Source organism: Eubalaena glacialis, chromosome 4 (assembly GCF_028564815.1).
Source record: "Eubalaena glacialis isolate mEubGla1 chromosome 4, mEubGla1.1.hap2.+ XY, whole genome shotgun sequence".
NCBI lineage: Eukaryota > Metazoa > Chordata > Mammalia > Artiodactyla > Balaenidae > Eubalaena > Eubalaena glacialis.
This window is the reverse complement of record NC_083719.1, coordinates 185,537,982-185,561,117: the sequence shown is the minus strand read 5'-3', so window position 1 is coordinate 185,561,117 and position 23,136 is coordinate 185,537,982. Positions and strand designations below refer to the sequence as shown.

Sequence of the window (23,136 nt, the reverse complement as noted above, 5' to 3'; positions counted from 1 at the left end):
TGCCCTGGCTGTGTTCGTTGCTGGGGTGGTGACGGGTCCTGACCCCAGGGTGGGCCTCAGCTCGGGCTTCTGCAGGAGGCCTGGCTCTTCCGGCTGCAGAGGCGCCGGCGCCCATGCCTGGCCAGGTGAGCACAGGACAGCGCCCTCCTTGTGGGTCCTGCTTGCATCTCGTCAGGAGAAGTCCTCTCGTCTCGACACTGACTCGCCTACGTTTCTGGGTTAAAATGTTAATATTTTCTTGTGGAAGCGATGGTCGTAGATGGCAGCTGGGTTGTTCTTGGCAAGGTGGATGGAATAACGGGGAGAGCCGTCCCTGGTCGCGTATCGTAACGACTTCTGAAATGTTTCTGGTCTGACACTGGCATGCCCTGGAAATGCTGCTGCTGTTACACCCATCTCTGGCAGCGGCGGTGGTGGTCTCAATCCGCCCAAGCCCCCAAAGGTCTGAGCACTGCTGGCGCTGGTGCTCACGAGAGCAGGGTGCTGAGGCTCTGGGTCCCGAGCCGGGGCGCCCGCGAGCAGCCGTGGGTGGTGGCAGGACCGGCATGTTGGGACGATCCGGAGAGCACCTCTGGGAGACGGCAGGGGACGAGGCAGCAGAGGTGATGTCGCCCAGGTGGTGGACGGAGCATCCAGACGATGCAGTGTCCCTCAGCGCTAAGGAGAAAGCCATCAAGCCACGGAAGACACGCAGGAACCTTAAATGCACATGACCGAGAGGAAGAAGCCAGTCTGTAAAGGCTACACACTGTGATTCCAACTCTGGGACATTCTGGAAAAGGCAGGACTCTGGAGCCGGGGGAAGGATCAATGGTGCGGGGGTTGGGGGGAGGAGGGATGAATGGGCGGGGCCCAGAGGGGTTTTAGGGCAGTGAAACTACGCCGTGTGATGCCGTAACAGTGGATGCGGGTCAGTGTACGTGTGTGCAAACCCACAAACCAGTGAACCTCCGTCAGTTGTGGCTGCTGGGTGATAACGAAGTGTCTGTGTAGGTTTGTCAGTTGTAACACATGTCGCACTGGTGGGGGATACTGCTAGTGGGGACGCTGTGCACACGTGGGGTGGGGGGTGGGAAACCTCTGCCTCCCAGTCAGTTTTGCTGTGAACCTAAATCTCTTAAAAAGAGTCCAAAAGAAAAGTCCAGGGTCCAGCTGCGTGGTTTTGCAGCCTGCCAGCACCTCAGGGTCAACGGCAGCTTTTCTGGGCCTCGGCCCTCGAGGTCTGACTCCACTCCTCTGGGAGGGCCTGGGGATCCTGGGGATTTTTAAGTGTCCCAGGGAACTCTGCTGAGCAGGCAGTATTGAAATGGCTGTTTTATTATAGCTGCGGGGTTCGTATATGAGGGAAGTTTGTATCCTTCGTTCTCAGGTAAATTCTGAATCACACCTCCATTTCAGTACTGTTTGCTCTGTGGTGAAGTGTGACCCTGCTCAGAACAGGCCGAGGTGTTTGAGAATTTCATCATGCTTGCATCTCCAACTTTTTTTGAAAACAGTGTCAGTGATATGTGTTAGCTATTTATACTTTAGATCTTAAAATATTTCTATTTCATGTTTTTGATACCGACAGGCCTTATTTTTTTGCGCTTCCCTTCGTTGTGCTTCGCAGATACTGCGTTTTTCACAAATGGACGGTCTGTGGCGACCCTGCAGGGAGCACGCCTGTCGCCGCCATGTTTCCAACAGCATTTGCTCACTTCGTGTCTCTGTGTCACATTTTGGTAATTCTCACAAGTTTTCAAACTATCGCATTATTACGTGATGGTGATCTGTAGTCTGTGATCTCTGATGTTACTCTTAATATAATTTTTTTTTAAAATTAATTTATTTATTTTATTTATGGCTGTGTTGGGTCCTCGTTTCTGCGCGAGGGCTTCCTCCAGTTGCGGCAAGCGGGGGCCACTCTTCATCGCGGTGCGCGGGCCTCTCATTATCGCGACCTCTCTTGTTGCGGAGCACAGGCTCCAGATGCGCAGGCTCAGTAATTGTGGCTCACGGGCCCAGTTGCTTCGTGGCATGTGGGATCTTCCCAGACCAGGGCTCGAACCCGTGTCCCCTGCATTGGCAGGCAGATTCTCAACCACTGCGCCACCAGGGAAGCCCTCTGATGTTACTCTTGCCGTTGTTTTGGGGCTCCACGAACCTTGCCCACGTAAGACGTGACATAATCGATTGTTGAAATGACAACAAAGCATTTAGAATATTACATAACTTAGTTGATAAAGGGTTTGAGAGCATTGACTCGAACTGTGAAGGAAGTTCTCCTGTGGGTAAAATACCATCAAACAGTATCGGACGCCACGGAGAAACCGTTCGTGAGAGGAAGAGGCCACCGATTCGGCAGACTTCATTGTTGTCTTATTTTAAGAAATGGCCACGGCCGCCCCGTCCGCAGCATCGGGGCAGGACCCGCCACCAGCAAAAAGATTATGACTCGCTAGGAATTCCCTGGCTGTCCAGTGGGTAGGACGACTTGGTGCTTTCACTGCTGAGGGCGCAGGTTCAATCCCTGGTCGGGGAACTCAGATCCTGCGCCCCCCCCCCCCAAAAAAAAAAAAGATGGCTTGCTGAAGGCTCAGATGATGGTTAGCATTTTTTACCAATAAAGTAATTTTAATTAAGGTGTGTATGTTGTTTTTTTAGACATAATGCTACTGCACACCTGGCAGACTACAGAATAGCGTAAACATAACTTTTACGTGTGACTTGCTTTACTGTGATATTCGCTGTATTGAGGTGGTCTGGAACCCTCCCTACAATAACTCTGAGGTCTGCCTGTATAATTTCCTGGATCTAGATCATGTCTGTATACCTTGGCCATTTTTTTTTCTTTTTTTGTGAAAAGGAGAGTAAATAGTTCTTTGTTAGCAATGCTGTGTGTAAATAAGACTGCAAAGACTAATCATTCTCTCCCACGTTCCTTACTTTAACTTCATGTGTGTAACTATGTTTTAGATAAATATTTAAATACTCCCAAGGGAATATGAAACATTATTTTTTTAATTTATTTATTTAAACATCTTTGTTGGAGTATAATTGCTTTACAGTGGTGTGTTAGTTTCTGTTGTACAGCAAAATGAATCAGCTATATGTGCACGTATATCCCCATATCCCCTCGCTCTTGCGTCTCCCTCCCACCCTCCCTATCGCACCCCTCTAGGTGGTCACAAAGCACCGAGCTGATCTCCCTGTGCTATGCGGCTGCTTCCCACTAGCTAGCTATTTTACATTTGGTAGTATATATAAGTCCATGCCACTCTCTCACTTCGTCCCAGCTTCCCCTTCCCCCTCCCCCTCCCCATGTCAAGTCCATTCTCTACGTCTGCGTCTTTATTCCTGTCCTGGCCCTAGGTTCATGAGAACCATTTTTATTTTTAGAGTCCAAATATATGTGTTAGCATACAGTATTTGTTTTTCTCTTTCTGATTTACTTCACTCTGTATGACAGACTCTAGGTCCATCCACCTCACTACAAATAACTCAATTTCGTTTCTTTTTATGGCTGAGTAATATTCCATTGTATATATGTGCCACACCTTCTTTATCCATTCATCTGTTGATGGACACTTGTTGCTTCCATGTCCTCACTGTTGTAAATAGTGCTGCAGTGAACATTGTGGTACATGACTCTTTTTGAATTATGGCTTTCTCAGGGTATATGCCCAGTAGTGGGATTGCTGGGTCATATGGTAGTTCTGTTTTTAGTTTTTTAAGGAACCTCCACACTGTTCTCCGTAGTGGCTGTATCAATTTACATTCCCACCAACAGTGCAAGAGGGTTCCCTTTTCTCCACACCCTCTCCAGCATTTGTTGTTTGTAGATTTTCTGATGATGCCCATTCTAACTGGTGTGAGGTGATACCTCATTGTAGTTTTGATTTGCATTTCTCTAATGAATAGTGATGTTGAGCATCTTTTCATGTGTTTGTTGGCAATCTGTGTATCTTCTTTGGAGAAATGTCTATTTAGGTCTTCTGCCCAATTTTTGGATTGGTTTTTTTTTTGATATTGAGCTGCATGAGCTGCATGTATATTTTGGAGGTTAATCCTTTGTCAGTTGCTTCATTTGCAAATATTTTCTCCCATTCTGAGGGTTGTCTTTTCATCTTTTTTATGGTTTCCTTTGCTGTGCAAAAGCTTTTAACTTTCATTAGGTCCCATTTGTTTATTTTTGTTTTTATTTCCATTTTTCTAGGAGGTGGGTCAAAAAGGATCTTGCTGTGATTTATGTCATAGAGTGTTCTGCCTATGTTTTCCTCTAAGAGTTTTATAGTGTTTGGCCTTACATTTAGGTCTTTAATCCATTTTGAGTTTATTTTTCTGTATGGTGTTAGGAAGTGTTCTAATTTCATTATTTTACATGTAGCTGTCCAGTTTTCCCAGCACCACTTATAGAAGAGGCTGTCTTTTCGCCATTGTATACTCTTGCCTCCTTTATCAAAGATAAGGTGTCCATATGTGCGTGGGTTTATCTCTGGGCTTTCTATCCTGTTCCATTGATCTATGTTTCTGTTTTTTGTGCCATTCCCATACTGTCTTGATTACTGTAGCTTTGTAGTATAGTCTGAAGTCAGGGAGCCTGATTCCTCTAGCTCCATTTTTCTTTCTCAAGATTGTTTTGGCTATTTGTGGTCTTTTGTGTTTCCATACAAATTGTGCAGTTTTGTGTTCTAGTTCTGTGAAAAATGCCATTGGTAGTTTGATAGGGATTGGACTGAATCTGTAGATTGCTTTGGGTAGTACAGTCATTTTCTCAGTGTTGATTCTTCCAATCCAAGAACATGGTATATCTCTCCATCTGTTTGTATCATCTTTAATTTCTTTCATCAGTGTCTCATAGTTTTCTCATACAGGTCTTTTGTCTCCTTAGGTAGGTTTATTCCTAGGTATTTTATTCTTTTTGTTGCAATGGTAAATGGGAGTGTTTCCTTAATTTCTCTTTCAGATTTTTCATCATTGGTATATAGGAGTGCAAGAGATTTCTGTGCATTAATTTTGTATCCTGCTACTCTACCAAATTCATTGATTAGCTCTAGTAGTTTTCTGGTAGCGTCTTTAGGATTTTCTATGTATAGTATCATGTCATCTGCAAACAGTGACAGTTTTACTTCTTCTTTTCCAATTTGGATTCCTTTTATTTCTTTTTCTTCTCTGCTGTGGCTAAAACTTCCAAGACTATGTTGAATAACAGTGGTGAGAGTGGGCAACCTTGTCTTGTTCCTGATCTTAGGGGAAATGGTTTCAGTTTTTCACCATTGAGAATGATGTTGGCTGTGGGTTTGTCATATATGGCCTTTATTATGTTGAGGTAGTTTCCCTCTGTGCCTACTTTCTGGAGAGTTTTTATCATAAATGGGTGTTGAATTTTGTCAAAAGCTTTTTCTGCATCTGTTGAGATTATCATATGGTTTTTATCCTTCAGTTTGTTCATATGGTGTCTCACATTGATTGATTTGGGTATATTGAAGAATCCTTGCATTCCTGGCATAAACCCCACTTGATCATGGTGTATGATCCTTTTAATGTGCTGTCGGATTCTGTTTGCTAGTGTTTTGTTGAGGATTTTTGCATCTGTGTTCATCAGAGATACTGGCCTGTAGTTTTTTTGTGTGACATCTTTGTCTGGTTTTGATATCAGGGTGATTGTGGCCTCATAGAATGAGTTTCGAAGTGTTCCTCCCTCTGCTATATTTTGGAAGAGTTTGAGAAGAATAGGTATTAGCTCTTCTCTAAATGTTTGATAGAATTCGCCTGTGGAGCCATCTGGTCCTGGGCTTTTGTTTGTTGGAAGATTTTTAATCACAGTTTCAATTTCAGCGCTTGTGATTGGTCTGTTTGTATTTTCTGTTTCCTCCTGGTTCAGTCTCGGAAGGTTGTGTTTTTCTAAGAATTTGTCCATTTCTTCCAGGTTGTCCATTTTATTGGCATATAGTTGCTTGTAGTAATCTCTCATGATCCTTTGTATTTCTGCAGTGTCAGTTGTTACTTCTCTTTCATTTCTAATTGTGTTGATTTGAGTCTTCTCCCTTTTTTTTTTTGATGAGTGTGGCTAATGGGTTATAAATTTTGTTTATCTTCTCAGAGCCAGCTTTTAGTTTTATTGATCTTTGCTATTGTTTCGTTCATTTCTTTTTCATTGATTTCTGGTCTGATCTTTATGATTTCTTTCCTTCTGTGAACTTTGGGTTTTGTTTGTTCTTCTTTCTCTAATTGCTTTAGGTGTAAGGTTAGGTTGTTTATTTGAGATTTTTCTTGTTTCTTGAGGTAGGATTGTATTGGTATAAACTTCCGTCTTAGAACTGTTTTTGCTGCATCCCATAGGTTTTGGGTCGTCATGTTTTCATTGTCATTTGTTTTGAGGTATTTTTTGATTTCCTCTTTCATTTTTTCAGTGATCTCTTGGTTATTTAGCAGTGTATTGTTTAGCCTCCATGTGTTTGTGTTTTTTACAGTTCTTTTCCTGTAATTGATATCTAGTCTCATAACGTTGTGGTTGGAAAAGATACTTGATACGATTTCAATTTTCTTAAATTTACCAAGGCTTGATTTGTGACCCAAGATATGGTCTGTCCTGGAGAATGTTCCATGAGCACTTGAGAAGAAAGTGTATTCTGTTGTTACTGGATGGAATGTCCTGTAAATATCAATTAAGTCCATCTTGTTTAATGTGTTATCTAAAGCTTGTGTTTCCTTATTTATTTTCATTTTGGATTATCTGTCCATTGGTGAAAGTGGGGTGTTAAAATCCCCTACTATTATTGTGTTACTGTCGATTTCCCCTTTTATGGCTGTTGGCATTTGCCTTATGTATTGAGGTGCTCCTATGTTGGGTGCATAAATATTTACAATTGTTGTATCTTCTTGGATTAATCCCTTGATCATTATGTAGTGTTCTTCCTTGTCTCTTGTAATAGTCTTTATTTTAAAGTGTATTTTGTCTGATATGAGAATTGCTACTCCAGCTTTCTTTTGATTTCCGTTTTCATGGAATATCTTTTTCCATCCCCTCACTTTCAGTCTGTATGTGTCCCTAGGTCTGAAGTGGGTCTCTTGTAGGCAGCATATATATGGGTCTTGTTTTTGTATCCATTCAGCCAGTCTGTGTCTTTTGGTTGGAGCATTTAATCCATTTACACTTAAGATAATTATTTATTTATTTATTTATTTATTTATTTATTTATTTATTTATGGCTGCATTGGGTCTTTGTCGCTGCGTGCAGGCTTTCTCTAGTTGCGGCGAGCAGAGGCTACTCTTCGTTGCAGTGCGCGGGCTTCTCATTGCGGTGGCTTCTCTTGTGGGGCACGGGCTGTAGGTGCGTGGGCTTCAGTAGTTGTGACACGCGGGCTCAGTAGTTGTGGCTCGCAGTTTCTAGAGCGCAGGCTCAGTAGTCGTGGCGCACGGGCTTAGTTGCTCCGCGGCATGTGGGATCTTCCCGGACCAGGGCTCGAACCCCTGTCCCCCGCATTGGCAAGCAGATTCTTAACCACTGCGCCACCAGGGAAGCCCTAAGATAATTATTGACATGTATGTTTCTATTACCATTTTCTGAATTGTTTTGGGTTTGTTATTGTAGGTCGTTTCCTCTTCTTGTGTTTCCTGCCTAGAGAAGTTCTTTTCGCATTTGTTGTAAAGCTGGTTTGGTGGTGCTGAATTCTCTTAACTTTTGCTTATCTGTAAAGGTTTTAATTTCTCCGTCGAATCTGAATGAGATCCTTGCTGGGTAGAATAACCTGGGTTGTAGGTTTTTCCCTTTCATCACTTTAAACATGTCCTGCCATTCCCTTCTGGCTTGCAGAGTTTCCGCTGAAAAATCAGTTGTTAACCTTATGGGCATTCCCTTGTATGTTGTTTGTTGCTTTTCCCTTGCTGCTTTCAATATTTTTTCTTTGTATTTAATTTTTGATACTTTGATTAATATGTGTCTCTCGGCATGTTTCTCTTTGGGTTTATCCTGTATGGTACTCTCTGTGCTTCCTGGACTTGATTGACTATTTCCTTTCCCACGTTAGGGAAGTTTTCGACTATAATCTCTTCAAATATTTTTTCAGACCCTTTCTTTTTCTCTTTTCTTCTGGGACCCCTATAATTCGAATGTTGGTGCTTTAATGTTGTCCCAGAGGTCTCTGAGACTGTCTTCAATTCTTTTCATTCTTTTTTCTTTATTCTGCTCCCTGGCAGTTATTTCCACCATTTTATCTTCTAGCTCACTTATCTGTTTTTCTTCCTCAGTTATTCTGTTATTGATTTCTTCTAGAGTATTTTTAATTTCAGTAATTGTGTTGTTCATCCCTGCTTGTTTGCTCTTTAGTTCTTCTAGATCCTTGTTAAATGTTTCTCGTGTTTTCTCCATTCTGTTTCCGAGATTTTGGATCATCTTTACTATCATTACTCTGAATTCTTTTTCAGGTAGGTTGCCTGTTTTGTCTTTATTTATTTGGCCTTGTAGGTTTTTACCTTGCTGCTTCATCTGAAACAAATTTTTTTGTCTTTTCCGTTTTTTTTCCTTTTTTTTTGATGGTTGGTGCTGTATTCCTGTCTTACTGATTGTCCTGAGACGTCCAGCACTGGAGTTTGCAGGCAGTTGGATAGAGCTGGGTCTTGGTGCTGAGATGAGGACCTCCAGGAGGCCTCACTCTGATTGATATTCCCTGGGGTCTGAGGTTCTCTGTTAGTCCAGCGGTTTGGACTTGGAGCTCCCACCACAGGAGCTCCGGCCCGACCTCCCGCCTGGGAACCAAGATCCCGCAAGCTTTGTGGCACAATAAGAAAAAAAAAAAAAAAGAAGAAAGAAAAAAAAGGAGCAGTATGATATCAAAGAATAAAAACCAAAGTAAAATTAGAGATAAAAAATACATTAGGAAAAATAAAACTATAATTGAAACAACCAGTCGTTGGGGGTTCCTCCCGTCCCCTTAGGTGTCCATGGTCTCCCACCGGTGCCTGGTAGGTGCTCTAGTTGTGAGGAGATGCGAATTCCACATCCTCCTAGTACGCCATCTTGTCTCCACCCTCCTGAAACATTATTTTAATATTTTACAACCCATTCCTCCCTTTTCCTGCCTGTAGGAACCATGAGCCTGTGCACCTGTCTTATAGCTAAAAACTAGTGTTGAGGCTGGGTCTTCCTGCAGGTCAGCCACTTCCTGTGGGCTCATTTGTCACCCCTGTGGGTGCTCCGAGGTGCAGGGATGTTACTCTGCCTTCATTCCTGAGGGGTGTTCTTGGATGGAGAGCCCTGGGCCTGGAGTCCTCCCACCTCCTTCAGCCCCCTGCTCCCCTGTAGCAGCACACCCTTTTCCTCTGGCTCCTCTGAAGATTTTTTCCTTATTTTCAGTTTTCAGCAGTTTGCCTGTGATATGTCTGGGTGTGATTTTCTTTTATATTTCCTGTTTGGGGGGGGGCGGTGCTGGGCTTCTTGAAACTGTAAATTTATGTCTTTCACCACATTTGGGGAAGTTTGAGCTGTTCAGTTTTCACATATTTTCTCTGTCCTTCCTCTCCTGGGACCCCAGTTGTACACACGCTACGCCTTTGGTGTACCACAGCCTTGCCTGACTTTCCTCCCTTCAGACTGGGTGGGCCCTGGTGTTCCCCTTTCTTCTCAGCTCCAGCTCCCCGTCCAGTCCCCGCAGTGCCTCTTCTACCTCGGAGATTGTTTTTCACTTCTAGGGTTTCCATTTGGTTGTTTGTGTCACTTTCCGTTGTCTGCTGAGATTTTCTCTCTTTCTATTCATTAGGAGCATATTTTCTTTTTGGTCATGAGAGCATGGTTACAGTTGCTGTGTTGAAATCTCAGCAAATGAATGTGTTCATTCCATCACCAGGGTCACCTCAGGGCCGGTCTTCATTTCCTTGGGTATAGGTTATGTTTTCCTGTTTCTTTTTTTATTACAATTTTAATTAATTAATCTTTGGCTGTGTTGGTTCTTTGTTGCTGCATGCAGGCTTTTCTCTGGTTGTGGCGAGCGGGGGCTGCTCTTCATTGTGGTGCGTGAGCTTTTCATTGTGGTGGTTTCTCTTGTTGCGGAGCACGGGCTCTAGGCGTGCGGGCTTCAGTAGTTGTGGCTCGCGGGCTCTAGAGCACAGGCTCAGTAGTTGTGGCGCACGAGCTTAGTTGTTCCGCAGCATGTGGGATCTTCCCGGACCAGGGCTCGAACCCGTGTCCCCTGCATTGGTAGGCGGATTCTTAACCACTGCACCACCAGGGAAGTCCTTCCTGTTTCTAATTTGAATAATTTTGGCTTGTGACCCGGACATTGTGGCTGGTATGTTGTAGACACTGGATTCTGTTGTACTCTCAGTGGAGTGTTGGTTTTGCAGGGAGGGGATGTGTTTTAGGGGCAGTGAGCTTGTCTGTGCTGGAAGTTCGGCTCAGCCTGTCCTGCAGTGGGCAAGAGGCCGCTGGAGTGCTGGGCTGTGTGCAGCATGCAGTGGGTGCAGAGTTCACGTGAGGATGTACCCCACCCCCATTCCCCCCTCACTTCCCAGCAGCTGCGTTTGCCCAGGCTGCTCCCTGCTCTGCATGGCTCTCAGGATCAAAGCCGGGGCAGGACCAGTGGTCTCGCCTGTCCTGCGCTGCCTGGACATTTGTCTCCAAACAGTGCTGGTGGGAGGCATGGTCTGACGGTGGCCGCGCAGACATTACCGGGAGTGGACTCTGCCTGGTTTCCTGAAAGCTGAGGGGTCACTGGGGCGCCTAGAAAATGGATTTGTGCAGAGAGTGCACTGTGTTGGCCGTTCACCAGCGGACAGACATCTGGGCGTTGAGGGGCCAGCGTGTGTGTGTGCGTGCGTGTGTGTGCGCGTGCACCAGTTTGCACCTGGGACCTGCAGACCATCTCCCGCAGCGCTGTGCGCTGGGCCTGTTCTCCCACGCTTGGGATCATCTCTCTGTTCTTTTCCTTTTGAATCGTTAACAGCACATCCAGGGTGCACGAAGGGGTTATCGTGCACTGGGATGGGAACTGAGGCGCCTGGGGGATTAGTAACTGGAAGCCCGTTGGAAGGATCTGGTGACCCATGTTCCATTGTCCGACTCTTGGTCATGGAATATTCATTAGACGCTCGCTGAGAGCGCTCTCAGGGTGGCGCCTTCCCCGGGAGCCTGTGCTGGGCCTACGAGTGGTCTGGGGTGACATGGGAGGAGGGTGCAGCCACTTGGGCAGGGTCGCTGAGCTCGCCAGCCTGGCAGGTTTAGGCGATGCCACTGTTGGTGGGTGGCGGGAGCACGGGGCACCACACTCCTCCCAGCCCTGAGTGACGACCCGCCTCTGGGCAGGGCTGGGCTCTCCTGGGACTGCCAATGGGACTTCTGTGCGGCTCTGGGGGTGGAGCCTTGCGCCCCATGGGACACATTCCTCACTCTGGACCGTGTGTGTCGGTACTGACCTTTTGATCCGTGTTTTAGTACAAGTGCTGGGGTAGTGAGGAAACTGAAGAGAATCGAAAAGGTGTCCACACAGGCGCCTGTATACACACATCCACAGCAGTGTGCGTCACGGGAGCCGAAAAGTGGGAAGGATCCAAGCCCTCGCGTTGCTGGGTGGGTGGGCACGCATGGTGGCAGCGCCGCCGAGCGCTGACACGCTGCAGCGTCCGTCACAGGGAGGCCGGTGGGGCCTGCACACAGACCCCGTCAGACAGGGCCTGAGAAGCCTGCGGGAGAGGCTGCCTAGAGAAAGGCCTCAGCGAAGTGGGGAGCCCGAGGGGAGCCCGCAGTGCCCCCGCCAGTGTGGCTGGTCCTGGGAGGAGTCGGGGGTCCCGGGGGCCGGAAGTGTTCACCGTCCCACCCCCGGCGGCTCTCACCTGCGCCCATGCCATCTGGCCCGCCTAGGCCTTAGGTACCTCGACGCTCTCCTTGGGCGGCCAGCCCCAGGGCAAGCGAGAGGCTTGCGAGGGGCTCTCCCAGGGGACCCTTGGGTGCTCCTGCCCATGGGGGGCAGCGCTGCACGTGGGCAGTGAGCACCGGCCCTGCAGGAGCTGGAAGGCACCAGCGCACTCACCTGGACGGGGGCACGGAGGGGGGTCTCCGTGAGTGGAGTTATGTGAAGTTATGAGTGGAGTTATGTGAAGCGCTGTGACAGGTGCCTGGGGGGAGGCCCTGGCTCCGTGATGTGCGGTGTGGGGAAGGAGGACAGCTGCCCGGGCCAGTAATGAACCTGGGCCGCGTGGAGGTGGACAGCAGGGGCCCAACAGGCACAGTTCCTGGGGCGGCCGGGCCCTTCCTGCTGTGGGTGCCAGTGGGGCCCCCCGCATGGGTGGCCATGCTGGGCAGGGCTCCCGGGCTCCCCGGTCACAGCAGCGTGGGACCGAGGTGGACCTGCCGCCCCCGGCCACGCGGGCTGAGGGACGGGCCTTTGGTGGTGGGACGTGGGCTCTCTTCTGGGCTTGCGCTTTCTCTCGTTCACAGCTGGTTAAAGGGCTGAACTGGAGGACTAAGAACGTTTCCGTGTCTTAATGCTCTGTGTTGAAATGGTTATTCTTTTTTTCTAAGTTTTAAAACTTTTCATCGTAGAAAATGTCAGATATACACACGAGTAGGGGAAGCAGAATTCCCAGAGCTCAGTGTGCCTGCTTCAGGCTAGATCAGCCTAGGCCACTCCTGTTCTCCCGTGGCCCCCTGGCCCTTGGGAGGAGAGCTTTGGGGGATCCCAGGCAGCTTATCGCACTGACAGGGCTTTTCAGGATAACAACCTTGTTATCATTCACATACCATTCAGCTCACCCCTTTAATATGTGTAATTCAGTGGTTTTTAGTATATTCACAGAGTTCTGTTGAATTCCAGAGCATTCCATCACCCTCCCTTTCCCCCTCCCCCAGCCCCTGACAACCAGGACTCCCCTCTGCCTCTCTGGAGTTGCCTGTTCTGGACGTTTCATCTAAATGGAATTGCACACTGTGTGACCTCTTGTGTCTGGCTTCTTTAGGTTTTAGCCAGACACTTGCAACTTTTCAATTTTTTTTCCCTTTTAGGCAAAATATATCTCTCAGTGCATTGATGAAATCAAGCAAGAGCTGAAGCAAGACAACATTGCGGTGAAAGCAAACGCGGTCTGCAAGCTGACCTACGTGAGTGCCGGGCCGCTCGCTCTGTCAGGCCGGGTCTGGCTCCATGATCCCCCTGCTGTCTGTCCACCCGTCCCACCACCACTGATGGACACCGTCCGCTCCAAGCGCCAGCCTGGGGGCACATGCCGGGCTGACTTGGGGTGGAGGGTGAGGCATGCGTGATGATCACGTGGCACAGGGCAAGCTGGGGCCCCATCCAGTGGGCCTTTCCCACATGGAGGGGCGGGAGCACCCCAGCTATCACGGCTCCCCTGCGGGCTGGGCCCCGAAGCCTGGTGGGTGGAGCCCTGCAGTCCCTGGTTGGGGTGTGAGCCTGGACCAGGCACCCCATGCTGGCCTCCCCTGGTCAGAGAAGGGAGATGAACGGCCTGACCGGTTACCGGTCCTTGTGGGGAATTTTAACCCATGTAACGCTGGTATTTAAACTGCAGGTGTTTATTTATCAGGCATTATTTTAGTGTGTTATAACCTGTCGCTTTGGTTTTAAACGTGAAGACTCACCTGTCAGAAAAAGAAAGGAATCTCCCTAGAGTGTATGGGGGTGGGGAGCTGAGGCGGGTGCGTGAGAATCGGCCTCTTTCCTCCGCAGCTGCAGATGCTCGGATATGACATCAGCTGGGCCGCCTTCAACATCATAGAAGTGATGAGCGCCTCCAAGTTCACATTCAAGGTGAAGGGAACCAGCTCGCTCTGGGGCCTGAGCCCTGTGGGTGGGGTCCTGGGGGAGGAGGGCGTCCGTCCTGTGATGCAGGCCATGCTGGGAGGGGACACAGTGACAGACAACAGCGACCCATTCCCATCACCACTTCTGTCCAGTTAGGTCTTACCACTATTTGCATCACGTTTTTCTTTCCATTTTAAGTAGTGTCAGTGAAATTCGGGTTTGTAGGGTTGGTTATGTGTTTTGTAATACAAATTAAAGTAAATTTGTGACTCTTCAAAAAAAACAAGCAGATGCTGATCGTCTCCCCCAGAGGCCACCACTTGTCACTTGTCCCGGTGTCTCTTAGCACCCTCTGAGCGTTTTTTCTTGGCGTCTCAGGGATCCTACTCGTGCGCAGTTTGAGACATTGCTTTCTTCTTACTTGATATCATAACAAATAAGCACATCTCCTGCTTTAGCAAACATTCTGAAAAGCGGATTTCAGTGCCCACAGCCCACGTGGGAGTGTCCCGTGGTTTTCCTGGCTTGGCTCAGTTTTCCTTGGGAACACACACCACGCGGCGGCTGAGGCTGTGTCCTGCCGGCAGGTCACTGCCGAGGGCAGGTTCCCGTCCTCCTGAAGGACACAGTTGTCCTGCCTGCCGGTTACTCTTGGTGGAGAAACTAAATGCCGTATTTGCCAAAATTGGGCCAGTGCTCTGCACGTGTGTTTAAGTATCACACGCACGTGCGGGTGCGACTTTAGGTTACACTCAGCCCGAGTTTAGGCGCTCGTGATGGCTTACTCCTTCAGGCCGTAACAGCAGCTCCCGCTGTCAAGAAGGCAGTGAGGATGCACACGTTAGCGACAGGACGTGCTTGGCAACCCCTGAAAGACACTGTGCTCCAGAGACCATACGCCTGGGACGGGGTGAGGGGTGCCCTCCTCCTGGTTTGTGACGGGCCGGTCAGGGCTGCTTGGCGCGAAGCTCAGGAGGGCTGGGTGCTTCCCCGAGGGCGCCCGGTCCCCTTGTCACCCCTGACGACTCCATTTGTTCCACTCACAGCGCATCGGCTACCTCGCTGCTTCCCAGTGCTTTCACGAAGGGACCGACGTCATCATGCTGACCACCAACCAGATCCGCAAGGTAGGCCCCTCCTGCGGGAGCAGGTTAGCGGGCAGATGGGCAGCCTTCTGCGATCCTCGGAAATGGGAAAAGGGATGGCGGGGCACGCGGGACTTTCCTCTCTCGTTTTCCCCCCTTGGCGACAGGGGCTGCCCTCTCGGTCACTCCTTTTTTCAGCCCCTTTCCCCTCTTTTGGGGGCACCTGCTGAGGGCTCGCCCCTCCCAGCGTGGGGGCCTTTGTGCCCACTGGGTCTTGTGAGTTGGACCGGGTGCGTCTCTCGGCCCCGTGTGGTTTTCTGTGCTCTGCAGTGAGAGCACTGAGTAGTCAGCTCCTCCTTGGCCTCAGGACTTTGAGTATCTCTTGTCTCCCGCCTCGCTGCAAGCGGTTAGAGGGTGTGTCAGAGGCACCCTTTCCCACCCCAGACCCTGCATCGGACCCTGTGGCCCGGGGCTCTCAGACGGCTGGCGCCAGGGCCGGGGCGGAACTGTTGTGGTCGCCCCGCAGGTGGCTGGTGTCGGGGCTCCAAGCGGGAGCTGCAGGGCAGGCAGGCTGTTGGCAGTCATCTGAGGGCCCCTCCGCAAACCTGCTGGCTGACGCCCCGGGGCAGCTCCCGAGGTGCCTGCTGCTCTTGTCGGGCTCTTTGTGAATCACGCTGAGTTGGAGGGGCTGTGCCATGAGGCCCTGTCTGCTCAGCCTGGGCTGGAGTGATTTTTTTTTTCTTTCCCCACATGGGGGATCTTAGTTCCCCGACCAGGGATCGAACCTGCGCCCCCTGCAGTGGAAGCGTGGAGTCCTAACCACTGGACCACCAGGGAAGTCCCTGGAGTGAATTTTAAAAGCCTGTGTTTTCGTATTGTTACCACAGTCTGGAAGGTTAACTCTGTTTTTTTTTAGTGACTCCTTTTTTTTTTTCATTTATTTTTTTTGGGCTGCGTTGGGTCTTCGTTGCTGCGCACGGGCTTTCTCTAGTTGTGGCGAGCAGGGGCTACTGTTCGTTGCGGTGCGCGGACTTCTCACTGCAGTGGCTTCTCTTGTTGCAGAGCACGGGCTCTAGGCGGGCGGGCTCAGTAGGTGTGGCTCGCGGGCTCTAGAGCGCAGGCTCAGTAGTTGTGGCGCGTGGGCTTAGTTGCTCCGCAGCACGTGGGATCTTCACGGATCAGGGCTCAAACCCATGTCCCCTGCATTGGCAGGCAGATTCTTTTTTTTTTTTAATTAATTTATTTATTTTTGGCTGCATTGGGTCTTCGTTGCTGCGTGCGGGCTTTCTCTAGTTGCGGCGAGCAGGGGCTACTCTTCGTTGCAGTACGTGGGCTTCTCATGGCGGTGGCTTCTCTTGTTGCGGAGCACGGGCTGTAGGTGCGCGGGCTTCAGTAGTTGTGGCACATGGGCCCAGTAGTTGTGGCTTGCGGGCTCTAGAGTGCAGGCTCAGTTGTGGCACACGGGCTTAGTTGCTCCACGGCATGTGGGATCTTCCCGGACCAGGGCTCGAACTCGTGTCCCCTGCATTGGCAGAAGGATTCTTAACCACTGCACCACCTGGGAAGTCCCTGGAAGGTTAACTCTTAAAACGTCTCTCGGTGTATCTTTTACCACACGTGTGAAGTTTGGGGAGGTTCCTCTATGTAAACAGAGTCCTCTCTTTGTGCCGAGATGGGGCTTCTGCATCGGTTTTAGCGGGAGCACAGGCGAGTGATGTCAGAGGCTAGGGCAGATGTGTGCTTCCTGTGGCTGCTTTTCCTGCTACCCTGAGGGGTAGAGCTCTGGTGGAAGCTTCTCTCCGCTTTGGGGAGGGGCCCAGAGGAGTCACCCCTGGCTGTAGTAGGGGAGACACCCCAATGGAAGCAGAGGTTCTAGGGTTCCACCCTGGGGGGCCCCTGCTCTGTGCCTTTGGGTGGTTGGAGCCGGCTGGCTGCACCATTTCCTCGGCCCTTGGGTTCTCCCATAGGGAAGCCGTGGGTGGCACTGGCTCTGCTCCATTGCACCCCTGGAGTGAGGGGCGGACCCGAGACAGCCCTCCCCTTAGAGCCGTCCCGGCTCTTGCTCGGTGACAGAGCGTGGAGCTGGCTGTTTCTTGTGAGTCCTCGTCCAAGCCCGTCTCCAGACCCAGAGCAGGGCTGGCGGGCGCAGCTGGGACCCAGCGAGGCGCAGTGGGCTCCTGCCTCTAACCCTCTCTCTCCCTTTCCAGGACCTGAGCAGCCCCAGCCAGTATGACACTGGCGTTGCGCTGACTGGCCTGTCCTGTTTTGTTACCCCAGATCTTGCCAGAGACTTGGCCAACGACATCATGACACTGGTGAGTCTGGGAGCGTGCCCGCCCCCCCTTGGCTTTTGCTCCCTGACGTGCCTGGAAAACCGAGGTTGTAATTTCACGTCGAGGGCACTTGGGTGGGCGGAAACGGCCTGGGTCCCCAGGATGAGCTGGGACACCGAGTCACCGTCTCCCCTTCCATCACCTGGTGGGGCCCGGCATTCACACCTCACCTCCTCTGAAATGGTCCTGCTGGGGAGGGACGGGGTCTGGCTGGGGACGATGGCCTGTCGTGAGCGCATGACCCATCAGCTGTGTTCTGAGGCATGGGTGGTGATGGCAGTGGTCTTGGCAGGCAGTGGTCAGGTGGTTCTCCAGCCAGGAAACTTTTTATTTTCATCTGAGCAAATCTGTTGTCTGGGGCCCAGTCCATCCAAAAGGCAGAAACCCCAGCCAGCCTTGATCTCCAAGGTGGGCAAGAACTTTGTTCTGAAATGTGGACGTGCTCTTAGAAATCATAGTCCTTGACTCCAGTAAAAATTAATTTAAAAAATAAAAACAAAACTGGAATTGACCCTAAAAAAAAAAAAAAAAAGAAAGAAAGAAATCACAACCCTCAGAGGGTCACCTACATGCCAGATTCTCCATGATCGGGAGGCTTTCCCCTTCCAGCCACGATAAAGCAGCGTGGAAGGGTGGCACGTTCCTCCCGGGAGGATTCTGTCCGTACGTGGCCCGTTCGCTGTGCAGATGGTCAGGTCTTGGCCCGCGGTCTGGAAGGCTTTGGGTACACGCAGCTTCTAGATCCGGGGCCAGCACAGCATGGCCCGGGCTGCATCCAGTCACTGCCTGTTATAAATGGTTTGTCCACATACGGCCCCGCCCCTTCGTCCACACGGTGTCCCTGGGCTTCCCAGCAGCAAGGGCAGAGTCCGACAGAGACTCTGGCCGGCAAAGCCGACAGTATTGATCTTCAGGCCCTCTTCAAGAAGTGTGAGGAGCTTTCTAGGTGAAAGCGGTCACGAGCCCACAGGGGGGTGGTAGTGAGCTGTCACAATGCGTCTCGGGGGCGGGGTGGCTTCCTTAGGGCCAGGCTGCCTGGGGCCCTGACAGGTGAGGAGTGTGCCCACCTGCAGACGAGAGGCCCTCCTGGCCGGAGCACGGTCCCGAGGAAGGACAGGAGCTCCAGGGGTGCAGTGCAGAGGTGCGGAGGGGGCTGAGGCCCGGGCGAGGGGCACTGCTCTGGGGACAGGCCTTGGTGGCCTGAAGAGTCTGAGGCCAGTGTTGACAGGTGGAGGCTCTCTCCAGCGTGACCTTCCATTTGGGGCCACCCTCCCTCCTTCTGTCCCTCATTGCGCCCCAGTGAGTCCAGGAGGCCGGTCTCAGCCTCCAGAGGGCAAGCTGGGGTCATGGACTCAGGGAGGCAGGTTTCGATTCCGTCCAAGACACTGTTGTGTAACCCCTGGGCTGGGGGGGGCAGTGGAGTAAACATGCAGGCCGGGCTCAGAGGCCAGAAGCCAGATGAGCTGGAGAGAGGGTTATCCTCCAGGTGATGGAGGCGAGGGGAGGCGGGGGGGTGGCGCAGGGGGTGCGGGAAGGACCGGGGCGGGGTGGGCGCAGTGGTGTCAGCAGGGAGACTGACAGCCTCTGCCCCTGCAGATGTCGCACACCAAGCCGTACATCCGGAAGAAGGCTGTGCTGATCATGTACAAGGTGTTCCTGAAGTACCCTGAGTCTCTGCGCCCCGCCTTTCCCCGCCTGAAGGAGAAGCTGGAGGACCCCGATCCCGGTTTGTTGACTTGAGTTAAGAAGGGGCCCGTGCGGGGCCGTGATGCTCCATCAGCGTCTGTGAGGCTTGGTGGAGGGGTACTAGGTCCCGGGACCCCGTCCTAGCCCTCCCCCATAGGGCACCTTCTTACTTCCTGGCACCACGAGATGCCAGGTTCACTTTCTACTTTCCCGCCAGTCCTGGAATCCGCCGTTTCTCCAGACAGCTCTAGTTTTGCTAGCTGGTGTGGGATTTAGAAACCAAGACCGCTGGGTGTGCTTATTTCTGCCAGCTGTCACGGCCTCCAGGCCGCAGCAGACCGCACGCTCGCCCGCTGGGGAGGGGAGGCCTCTCTGTCCGCGTGTGCGCCGTCTCGTGTTTATTCTGCCGCCGTGACTGGCAGCCCCACGCCGCGGGCTTCACGCCTGCCTCCGCCCGTCCTTTTCTCTGACTCCTTCCGGGGAGACCCCGGGCCATGCAGGCGTAAGGCAGCTCCTCCAAATCTTTGCTTGTCTCGGGAGAATCTGCTGTGCATCGCAGAGGATCACGGGGTGTGGAGCGTCGTGGTTAGGGTCAGGCGCCAAGGGGCAGGCGAGGCGGGCTGGGGGCGTGAGCGGGGGCAGCCCCGGGTGGAGGCGGACGGAGCACCTGGAGTGACTTTGATCCTGCTGGGGACACGCCCCAAGGGACCGGCCTGCTCCGGAGGACGCCCCCTTGCTGATGGCGTCCCTCGCTTCACAGGGGTCCAGTCAGCGGCAGTCAACGTCATCTGTGAGCTGGCCAGACGTAACCCCAAGAACTACCTTTCCCTCGCCCCGCTCTTCTTCAAGCTCATGACCTCCTCCACCAACAACTGGGTCCTCATTAAGATTATCAAACTGGCAAGTGTCGCCCCTGGGGTTTCCTGGACACGCGCAGCCAGCAGAGCCCCGGGCTGCCGTCCCGTCCCTGCTTCGGGTGACCGCTGGCCTCTCTTGTCCCCTAGTTTGGTGCTCTGACCCCCTTGGAGCCAAGGTTGGGTAAGAAGCTGATTGAGCCTCTCACCAACCTGATCCACAGGTAGGGCTTGGGGCGGGCGTGGGAGGGGTGCCCCAAGGAGGGGCGGGTGGAGGGGCACCCAGGCCTGAGGGCCTGCCGCCACCAGGGCCGCGTCTCTGGGCTCTCCCTTCCTCAGTCTGCAGACAGCACAGTCAAGACAGGATGGAGAGGGAATTCCTTGGCGGTCCAGTGGTTAGGACTCCGAGTTCTCACTGCCGAGGTCCCGGGTTCAATCCCTGGTTGGGGAACTAAAGTCTCACAAGCCGCGCAGCACCGCCAGAAGTAGACAGACAGACAGATAGATAGGCAGGCAACGAGGATATATTTTAAAAATAAAAAAAAGGTTGGAGAAAGCTGTCCCAGCCAGTCTCTGGTTCACAAGTAGACCTCAGCAGTCTAGTTGAAGAGCCCTAGGTGAGTGTGTCACCGCCCAGTTCTGGAATGTTCTAGGAGCTTCTACGTGACTTCAGGTGCCTGTGGTTGAATTGTGGGGGCCAAACTTCAGGTGCCAGGAGATTCTGCTCCTGGGGTCCCCTGGGAAGTGGCCAAGGGCTTGGGACGTTGCTGATTTTAAACAAATCACCGGTCACCGGGTTTATAGTAGCTTGTGGTTTTCAGAGCATTGACAAGAAGCCATCGGTCTTATGACTGTTCATGTGGACTGCCTCTGGTGGCCCGTGCTCTCGGGTTTGGGGGATTTGGGCTCGAGAACATCACTGTGAGAATATCAGAGTGGAGTGGACGTGCCTGGTGCCCACCCTGGTCGTCCTGGGCTGTGCTCACTGTGGCCCTGGACACCCCCGAGGGATGACATGGGGCACGACTCCGTGTTCCTCCTGCCTGCGCGTGGCCAGGCCTACTCCCTGTCCCAGTGGAGCCGGCCGGCGGGGTCTGGGCTGGAGGAGAGAGGCCTTTGGGGAACTGGGCTTCTCTTTATGGGGGTCGCAGAATCAGAAGGTTATTCGTGGTGGGCTGCACTGGCGGGAGCATTTCAGGCTGCTTTTGAGGGCTAAAAGGGGTGCTTCTGTCCCTTGGAGGAATCTGATGGCCTCACTGCCCAGGGTGGGGTGTCACCGGCATGGCCTTCAGACCCGAGGCTTCCTGGGCTCCGCGTTTCCTCGGAGGTGGTGCCCCCAGGGGTCTCGGTGGGGTGAGCGGGAGGCAGGCGGCCCTGTCTTCCCGACTCCTATGCTTCCTTCTCTAGCACGTCTGCCATGTCCCTTCTCTACGAGTGTGTCAACACCGTCATCGCAGGTGAGCACCCGGGGTGACCTGTTCTGGAGCAGGGAGCTGTTGCCGGCGGGGGAGCTGGTCCCCGGGCCTCACCAGAACCTTGAGGTTCCCGGCTGGGAAGCTGCTTGGCCCGGCCCGTCTGCAGCCCCTTTGGAAGTGTCAGCTTGGACACGGTTGCAGCCAGAGCCATGGCCAACCTCGGACTCCAGTGATAAACACTGCACCCTGGCACCTGCCACACCCACCAGCAAGACCGCTTTTCATGAGCATTTTAAAGCAAATCTCAGGCCGCTTCCCCTGTGGCGTCTTTAGCGTAGGACCTACAACCAGGAGAGTTCTCGAGAGAGAATTGGCACTTGCTCCCCAAAGGGTCTCGTGGAGTTCGTTAGTTGCAGTCGGACCACCTGGTGACTTGTCCCTGCAGCCCAGTTGCCTGTAGATAGGCAGAGGGAGTTGGTGGCCCAAGGGTTCAGCTTCTCGCTGCCTTCCTCGCATGCTCCTCACAGCCCGTGGGCAGCCTTAAGTTCAGTAAAGCCTAGGAAGCTGGCCCGGGGTCTACGCTCGTGACTGCTGTGTGGGCTGTGAGTGTCACTGAGGGTCAGCGACAGTGAAAGGGAGAGGAAGGGCGAGTGTGGGACTTGGGAGCAGGGCAGGCTGGCCAGAGAGTGGTTCCTGAGTCTGGAAAGGTCCAAGGGGAGGACCAAGGTGTGGCAGGATCACAGATGGCCCTGGTGATGGGCAGAGGGAGTGGGGATGCAGACGGGAGGTGGGCCTGGTCCATCGTGCGTCGCGGGGCCAGCGGGTCTCAGCTGGGGGCTGGCCCATAGACCTGCCCTGGACAAGGACCCCTGGTGCCCAGGGCCTGTGGTCTGCTCTCTTGGCCGCAGAGACCCAGCCTGGGGTTCTCACTGGGGCCGGTCACGCGGGGCCCTCACCCCGGTCATCTGTTTCAGTGCTCATCTCGCTGTCGTCTGGCATGCCCAACCATAGTGCCAGCATCCAGGTATGTCATGGGACCAGGGGCTCCCCTCCTAGGCCCCAGGGACACCGACTCTGCCATTGGTTTAGAAGGCGTGACCAGTGGCATCTCCCCTCTTCACAGCTCTGTGTTCAGAAACTGAGGATACTGATAGAAGACTCTGATCAGAACTGTGAGTTGCTCCCTCTGCAGGCCCTGCAGGCCCTGCGCCCTAGACCTCCGCCAGTGAGGGCTCGTCCCCGCCCGAGAGGAGAGTGGGCCTGGCATGGCTGGCAGATTCCTCCTTGGGCACGGCCCCCTCGTCTGCATGGCAGGTTCCTTCCAGCCGGCATCGCAGGGTGTGGCTTGGCCGTGTCCACTGGAAAGGTCTTTAAGCTCTGGGCCCCGTGCCCACATCCACGGGGAGCTGGGACCCGGTTGCAGGGAGGAGCCGGGGAGGCCGGCAGAAGCGCAGTTGAGACATAAAGGGCGAGCTCAGGCCCGGGAGGAGCAGGCTGGGCGTGGAGGAAAGTCCCCGCGGGCATGCTGCAGGCCCCCCCCGGCGGTTAATCAGATGGGGTGGTGCGTGGGGCTCCTGATGAGCGAGGGGGAGCCGCTGTCTGTCTTGCCCGTGTGCCCACTTGTGCACTTCCTTCAGCTGACGTGTGCTGTCGAGGGTTCCAGCCAGTCACACGCCCCTGCTGCCAGGACCACGGTGGAGAGGGCTTCTGAGGGCCTGGTCACGTGGGCTGCTCATTTTTTGTTTTTCGTTTTTGTTTTTTTTTGTCTGCGCCTTGTGGCTGCTGGGATCCTAGTTCCCCAACCAGACCAGGGATTGATCCTGGGCCCTTACAGTGGAAGTGCGGAATCCCAACCGCTGGACAGCCAGGGAATTAATTCCCTGGCTGCTCATTTTGAACCCAGGTCTGTTTGTTTTGAGCAGGAGTTGCCAAACTTTTCCTGGAAAGGGCCAGATAGTAATTCTCGTCAGCTTTGCTGGCTGTGTGGTCTCTGCCACTGTAGCGTAGAAGCCTGCTGGCGGGTGTAGAC

The 23,136-nt window shown here is 52.5% G+C and overlaps 1 protein-coding gene across 1 annotated transcript in view; it reads left to right on the top strand.

The window, feature by feature from the left end:
- Positions 1-23,136, top strand: part of AP3D1 (adaptor related protein complex 3 subunit delta 1) — a 45,704-nt gene that overhangs the window by 8,479 nt on the left and 14,089 nt on the right. Inside the window, exons 2-11 of the mRNA XM_061190839.1 lie at positions 12,975-13,070; positions 13,660-13,740; positions 14,781-14,861; positions 17,027-17,134; positions 18,749-18,878; positions 19,599-19,738; positions 19,843-19,916; positions 21,100-21,149; positions 22,082-22,131; positions 22,231-22,279. Of these exons, the coding sequence (XP_061046822.1) occupies positions 12,975-13,070; positions 13,660-13,740; positions 14,781-14,861; positions 17,027-17,134; positions 18,749-18,878; positions 19,599-19,738; positions 19,843-19,916; positions 21,100-21,149; positions 22,082-22,131; positions 22,231-22,279 (859 nt within the window). The remainder of the gene's footprint in view (positions 1-12,974; positions 13,071-13,659; positions 13,741-14,780; positions 14,862-17,026; positions 17,135-18,748; positions 18,879-19,598; positions 19,739-19,842; positions 19,917-21,099; positions 21,150-22,081; positions 22,132-22,230; positions 22,280-23,136) is intronic.